The 8,086-nt window shown below is 36.7% G+C and overlaps 1 protein-coding gene across 1 annotated transcript in view; it reads left to right on the top strand.

The window, feature by feature from the left end:
• The first annotated feature begins 1,269 nt into the window (after nucleotides 1–1,269).
• The window catches only part of LOC145768519 (DCC-interacting protein 13-alpha-like), a 70,469-nt gene continuing 63,652 nt past the window's right edge, over nucleotides 1,270–8,086 (top strand). The window contains exons 1-2 of the mRNA XM_082580028.1: nucleotides 1,270–1,409; nucleotides 3,156–3,254. Coding sequence (XP_082436154.1) covers nucleotides 1,359–1,409; nucleotides 3,156–3,254 — 150 coding nt within the window. The 5' untranslated portion in view covers nucleotides 1,270–1,358. The remainder of the gene's footprint in view (nucleotides 1,410–3,155; nucleotides 3,255–8,086) is intronic.

Genomic DNA, 8,086 nt, shown 5'->3' with positions numbered 1-8,086 from the left:
GAATAAAATAGCTATCTAAATAGCACAACAGACAGGAAGCAGCGAAAGACTGTATCAGTCATCGAGTCAGCTGCTTCCCAGTTCTTAATGTGACAAATGTCAAGCATCGGCAAATTACGTTGAAACAAGATAGGCTGATGTTGAGTAATATTAATGAAAGAAAAAAAAAATCATGTGCTGCTGCGATCCTCAAGTGAAGTCCTGTGGTTTTTTATTCAAATATAAACTTTATTCCGGGTGATTAAAAATAGGAAAAACTTTTAAAATCAATAAACTCTTGTAGCAAGGGCGTTTAAACTTCAGTGCAACAGAGAAAAGTTCAAGCCAATAAATAGTACAAGACTATACGAGTAAAAACATTTTTAGTAACAGTATTACAATACAAAAATAATCAAAATTTAAAAAAAAGGTATAGGCCTATTGTTCTGTCATAAAAGAAATGGCTGAGTGACTCTCAGAGTGACCTGTTAGGCTGCATGAAACTAGCGAACAATCCTGAAACTAGTAAATGAGAAATATTTGAGTGTAACCGAACAACACAATAGGTCAATAATGTTTTCTTCAGACGAAATTTAACACATCAAATCCAGGCGACGTATCATTACAAAGTTTGAGCCCAAAATAACAATTTATGACAATTTTTGTCACTTTTCCACTGACATAAAGCAACAAAATTTAAAATCAATTAAAAAAAAATCAAACACTTTGCATTCAAATAAAAACAAGAAAAAAAAGCACTTTTGTCGATTTAGGCTATGTGCGATGGATCCAAACTTGTCTGGCAGCCCTGCTTAAAAACTGACTAGGCTTGATTGCTGGCCAACGTTCGATTTTTATGTCAAAAACTAAGTAATTTATCATTAAAAACTCTTGCGCTGGTTTAATTAAATTGATTTATACTGATACAACACACACTAATACAGAAAAGTTTTTTTTTTTTTTTTAAGTTTTTGTTTTACTTTTCGCAGTTGCACTTGCTTTATCTTTGACAAGCCGACTGTTTTATTGAAATTTCTGTGTTCACTGTTCATTTTCTGATGGAAAAAATATAAGATTTGCTTTGATGTGGTAACGAGAAGTGATTTTATCAGCTTCCGAGTGTTGCTACTTTCATCGCATTGTTTATCGCGCAAATTTTTACGGATCATTTTTTTAGGCGGATCGCGCAGAATTATTCTGCCAGAATGACGGTAGTTTATTTTACAATTGGACACTGGACAGATTGTCTGCAACTTTGTAAGCTTTGGATAACCTGTTTGCTGTTGTTAGATTTTGTTTTATTAATTTTTATGTTTCGTTAATGGATTTTTAATATTTTTACGTACGCATATACATATTGCTTGAATAAGATTGCTAGCATGAGAAGGAATATGCTGCATTTGGAAGATTGCTTGGATGACAGCCCACAGGTGTGTAAAATGCAATATGCAGGCCAGTATTGCAAATGTCTGAATGTAACATTTTTTCAGTGACATACAGTCTTCGAAATTAGCGTCGGCAATCGGCAATTACCGAGGTGATCGCCGACGCAGATGCATGAATGGCACATCAGCGTTGTCAATAAAAATGCCAACGCCACACGAGCGCTTGTAAGGACCACAAGATTACAAAAAAATAATAATTTTTTTAGACTACACCAGACGAGGATGTTGATTCAATTTTACTATTGCTAGACTGGTTTTTTTTTTTGGTCATTTATTGGTCATTGACCAATTTTTTAGCAAAATGTCCGAAAAAAAATATAGTCAATTCGGTCAAAACGTCCGAAAAAATTAATAGTCAATTGACTATATCTGTGCTAATTATGTGCATTAGTCAATTGACTATAGGCCTATATGATCAAATCATTATTGCGTCACAATGCTCTGGGCAGGAGTCGGAAAATTTCTACACCAATGCTACTATTTTCTGCTGTGCAAAGTTTCACAGGTCTTTTTCTTTAAGTTTATTTTTGCGTGTCATGTGAGCGAAAGTGAATTTTCCTTGGGTCTTTTCTTTCTTACTGTAATACCAAAACTTAACAAATTTTGTTGCATCTTGCTGTAATAGCCTACTCGTATAATCTAATTTAGTAACCAACCTTGCCGTATCATTATTACTCGCAGATCAAAGCCAGACATTGTGACGTAAGAGTTGAACTAAATTGCGCGTGATTTGTGTAGAAGTGCCTGTACTCCTATCGTTTATAGCGAAAAATTCACCTTTGTTCAACGTCATCAATCGTTGAAGCAATGTAAAAATTGAAAGTTTTCCTCCTTGAATGGAAGCTAAAGGATACAGTTACAGTATTCACATTTTCTAGATGCGCGCTAGAATGCGCTGGAAATTATATTCTCGCAACAATTGTTCGTCTATGCAATGACAATTTGTATCGCTAGTTCCTGTGTTATTTCTCGACGGACAAATATGACCGATCTAGATAGTACTTCCCGCGGACATCACATGCTGTGACGGCGGACATGTCCGCTGACCGCCGTGAATTTCGAGGCCTGAGCCTACATTATAAAGCTTGGCGATATACAATGGCAGATAGACGCAAACAAACATTAGCATTTTGAATGTAAGCAATCAGTCGGCTAGAAAGTTAGCCCCACCGGCAATTTTCAAAACTAGGTGCCTATGTAATTAAGGATCGGTCAAACGTTGCGATAACTCCAAGTGTGGCAATAAAAGCAATGCTAGTGTGACGACATAATTACGTCATCCATCTGCGTGACGTGTTGCTGAATTTACGTGACATTTTACGTTGCTGCTGATGAAACACGCTTTCCCCCCACTGCCAAAAAAATAGTTAGGCGCCTATGATTACAGTTATAGTGCAGAGTCAAAGAGTTTTCATTTTATGTATATTGCAGATTTTAGTAATTCCTGGTGAGGACACACGTACGTGTCGAAAACATTCGAGTTAATTTTTTTAAACTATGTTTTTTTCTTTGTAATATCAGTAAATCAGCTAAAGTTCCTTTTTTTTGTTTGTCTATGGTTCAATAATGTAGTAATTTACCAAATTTACTAGATAAAATTTTTAACTTGATTTGATGTGCACTTTCATGTTTCATAGCAGCAGAGCATCATGAGCTTTTGCATTGAATCACATTTTAACAAATTTTATATTGAAGTCCCCATGTTTGAACTTTGTGGTGTGATTATTATAGACTAGAGCTTTGCTTGGAGTTTACGAACGTGATTCTGATCGATTACTGTCATTTTCTCAAGACATCAATGCTGCATGCCGGAGAGTGGCACAAGCTCAGGTAATGGCTAATTTAGTTGCTAACTTTGAGTGGGGTATAACATATATGTAATACTTATTCGCTCTGCTTGGCATTGAGCATTTTTTTGTAGTATTAATACTGTATAATAAAAGGGCACTAGGAAAATTGCCCGTGTGGGAAGATTGCCACCTGGAAAATTGCCTATCTTTGAGTAAGAAATAGCTGCGAAAAAAAGTCCAGCTGTGAGTCTGTATTGAACCATTGTTCCTCTAATAGTTTAAAGTTAGCACCCTTGCAACCAGATTGGTGCGACGAGGTTTAATTATCACGTTTTTCGCTATTGTCTCCAATTTTGTCACCCCAAAATGGTGATCGTCATAAAAAGTGAGCGCGGAAAAGACATTCTTTTAGATGAATTGCAATTTATGTATCATCGGAATAAGACGAATAAAAGTGGTACTACGATTTATTGGGAGTGCAGTGAAAGAAAATCTACAAACTTTGTTGCAAAGCAAGATTTCACACAAATTCGCATATTGACAATATTCAAATTTTAAAGAAAGTAAATGAACATACACATTCATCAGATAAAGATATTGTGGAAGCAAAACAAGCTTTGAAAGATGAGGTAGTTTCTTCTCACCAATCATGTCGTGCCTTAGTTTCTGAGTGTGTTTCATCTCTATGTCATAAAATGTCATATTTAAGAAATGTGGCCTGTAATATGCATATATTTTAAATTTTTAAAGTAGCCCCCATTAGGCTTCACCGACAATCCGACATGCCTTTGTAAATCCCTGTAATTGATGTTGTTATTGTTAACTCATCATCATCGGCCATGCCCGAATAAGGCATCGACTACCCTGAGTCTTCACAACGATCGATCCATAGTTCTAGTTAGGCTTTCAAAATTTTGGTTTGTCCATGTTGAAAGATTTTTGAAGATTTCCAAACGTGGACGCCCCCGGTGCCTCTGACCAGGAAGTCGCCCCATCATTGCCGAGTGTACAATTTCGCGTTTGCAGTACATTAGTAAACACTTGCTGATCTGACATGCACAACACACATGACACGAACTGTTATGTTGCCACCCTTTTTAATTGTTTTTCACTTTGTATATTATCATGGAATCGTCCGGGTGTTTTGATGGATGTATTCTCATTATTTGCCTTAGTTTGTATGATTGCTTTGGTTAACACATGAGCAACAATAGCAATCATGTTAATTTCTGATATCAATTAAACCTTCCCCATACTTGTCATTTCCACATGAAAGTTGTTGCTACTTTCAATGTCTAAATGATTTATTTATGATGTGATGTGCCTTTATTACTGCGAATTACCTAATGTACATTTCCAAGTTTGCATTACAAGATCAGTGTCAAAACGTGATAATTAAATCTCGTCGCACCAATCTGGTTGCTAAGTTTAGACTATTTCAGGAACAATGGTTCAATACAGACTCACAGCTGGATTTTTTTCGCAGCATTTTCTTACTCCAAGATGGGCAATTTTCCGGGTGACAATTTTCTCGACAGCAATCTTCCCACACGGGCAAGTTTGCGGCGGGCAATTATCCGACGGGCAATCTTCCTGTCACGAATATAAAGTTACCAAAAGTCAGTTTTTCTGTTTTTAGGTTACTTTTCATTTGTTAGGTCACTTTATTGTGCATACTTTTTGCCTAATTCCCCTATGTATTCATCTTTCATTGCTACCGGAGAGATGAATTTACATTCTACTTAATGCCAAGGTTTTTAATATATACCATGACATCCAACACCAGTGAATAAACGATTACGCCTTGATGAGGTACGTTTGGAGAGGCCGTGACCCAACTGGTTTCCAGATATAGAACCGAATACTTGACAAAGTTGAGAATGAGATGAGCTGCTTGACCATTTTTCACACCATGCTTCATGACACCACTGTTTACTAGGGTGACCATCAGAGGCTGCCAGCTGGTTTACAAAGACGCAAGATCGACTAGATTGGCAAGAAAAAGGAAAGGCTTCTGTTTTGCTGATGAAGCAATATTAATAACTTGAATGTGGATTAGGGTGTTGCAGGCGCTCCATGAAATTTAAATCTTGGTTTCATCATGCTTACCTTTTTTGTGGTACTGTGTTTAGATCAGTAGACCACAAATATGAAGTTTCATAAATTTCATCGACGTTTACCTCCACCGCCAAGGCCATTTTGAGGCCCACTTTTTGAATTTTTGCATGTTTTTTGCCACTAGAGGGCAGTATATAAGTTTTGAAATATTGGGGGCATATTTAAAAGATGCTCTATGATGTTCTGAATTGTTAAAAAAAAAAATTGGAGAAATGGGATAAGTATATCCAAAAATATTCAAGTTTTGTCACTAATTTTTTGCACAATACTGCCCCCAGTGGTGAAAAGAAAAATTAAAACATCTTAAAAACTACTCATCATATTGTTATGGAACTTGCATGTACCCCCCCATTTTCAAGAATTTTCAAGAATGTGGGTAAGGAATTTGATTTTAGCAATATTTTTGCATAATATTACCACTAGAGGGCGGTAATTGTAATTTTGAACTATTTTTCTGTAAAAAGACGATATTGTTGCATTTCTTGAACTGTGCTATTTAAAGAATACAATTTCATTGCTTATGCACAACAAAATTGATTCAATCGTAAAGAAACTGCACGCATGCATGTATTATATTAATAAATCCAAACAGGCAATGTGAGTCTTAGTTAACACAATTCTGCAAAGGCAGTTGTGCATCTTCATTGTGTTGATAAACGACGCTTTCAAAGATTTGGTATCTTTCTTTGATCCTTTTCCATCGCTCGAGTATAGTTTTGCAGATTTTTTTCTTGTTTTGCTAGATGAAGAAAGTCGGATACCAGTTTTACCCTTCTCTCTGCTGAATCATTGCAGAGCCATCATCTATTTCCCACTCTTTCGGATGTTAGACAAGAAAAGTTGTTGAAATGTGCAAAAGTTCAAAAATCATTTTGCTGCTGGCATTTGCATACAGTAGGAATACAATAACAATGAGTTATCATTAACAATGTCTTGCAGCTCTGGCTTACCAAACCTGTTTGTAACCTGGCCATGGAAACTTGCATTTAAACGCAGCAGAGTTCCAGCCAAAGCTTCCTTTTCATCCATAGTGACTTGTTTGTCCCATAGAACTAAGGGGATCAGCTCCTCAGTTACATACCATGTGTGCCAACCTAAAGCTTTTAAAGCAGCAACACTGATAGTTTTGTCTACTGCATTATAGCTTTTGATATTACTTACCAGTTACAAATCTTCTCAGGGTGCTGAACTGCTGATGCAGCAATTAGACAGTTGAACCATCATCCATTAAATACAAAAGTGCAAAAGTCAACAAATCGCTCTAATTTTTGTATTTGTGACTTGGAAATGATTCCTTGTGGTAGAAAGTCTTGCAGCATTACCATCTAATAGCAATGGAGCTGCTTTCCCATCCACCTTGCTCGATGGACTGCACCACATTTCATGAAGTTGTACTGTTCACTGTTGATTCCAATGTACACCACCATCAGGTCTAAAAGTTCTTTGTAATCACCCCTCTGATAATTTTGAATATCTCTCTCAAAATTTATAAGTGCTTTAACTTTTCTGCTTTGAGTTGTTACAAATTCTCCCAACTCTTGAGAATCTTTGGTGTGCAGGACAGCTGCAGCATGGGGGGTTGCATCGAATCCTTTGTTCCAGAATCTTTCGATTAGTTCAATGCCTGGAGATCTTGACGTTTTGACTTTCAGGGCTTCCCACACATGAGAAAGTATAACTTCTCCAATATGTTTATTGCATGCTAGGCAGAAAAGTGGTTTGTCTAGCTTTATTTGAAGAAATATACATGCAGCAGAGAGATGGCTTGAAAAAAGTTTTGGGTGTTGTTGTTTTAAATTTTTCTTTTTTTTTCAGGCCATCTCTCTGCTGCATGCATTTCTTTTCAATTAAAGCTAGACAAACCACTTCTCTGCGTAGCATGCAGAGAACATATTGGAGAATGTGGTGCATCGAGCAAGGTGGATAGGAAAGCAGCTATTTTGCTACAAGATAGTAATGCTGCGAGACTTTCTACCACAAGGAATCATTTCCAAGTCACAAATACAAAAAAATAGAGCGATTTGTTGACTTTTGCACTTTTGTATTAATTTAATGGATGGTGGTTCAACTGTCCAATTGCTGTATCAGCACCCTGAGAAGATTTGCAACTGGTAAGTGACATCAAAAGCTATGCTGCAGTAGACAAAACTATCAGTGTTGCTGCTTTAAAAGCTTTAGGAAGGCACACATGGTACGTAACTGAGGAGCTGATCCCCTTAGTTCTATGGGACAAACAAGTCACTATAGATGAAAAGGAAGCTTTGGCTGGAACACTGCTGCGTTTAAATGCAAGTTTCCATGGCCAGGTTACAAACAGGTTTGGCAATGGGTACAGTAAGCCAGAGCTGCCAGACATTGTTAATGATAACTCATTGTTATTGTGCTCCTATGCAAATGCCAGCAGCAAAATGTTTTTTGAACTTTTGCACATTTCAACAACTTTTCTTATCTAACATCCGAAAGAGTGGGAAATAGATGATGGCTATGCTTCTGCTAATGGTATATATCATAAGTGCACTCAGAGTCTGTAATGATTCAGCAGAGATAAGGATAAAACTGGTATCCGACTTTCTTCATCTAGCAAAACAAGAAAAAAATCTGCAAAACTATATTCAAGTGGTGGCGGAGGATCAAAGAAAGATACCAAATCTTAGAAAACGTTGTTTATCAACACAATGAAGATGCACAACTGCCTTTGCGGAAATTGTGTTAACTTAAACTCACATTGCCTGTTTGGATTTATTGATATACAGA

This window comes from Aplidium turbinatum, chromosome 4, assembly GCF_918807975.1.
Source record: "Aplidium turbinatum chromosome 4, kaAplTurb1.1, whole genome shotgun sequence".
In the NCBI taxonomy this organism is placed as follows: Eukaryota; Metazoa; Chordata; class Ascidiacea; order Aplousobranchia; family Polyclinidae; genus Aplidium; species Aplidium turbinatum.
The sequence above is the reverse complement of the archived record's forward strand: the minus strand, read 5'-3'. Positions and strand labels throughout refer to the sequence as shown.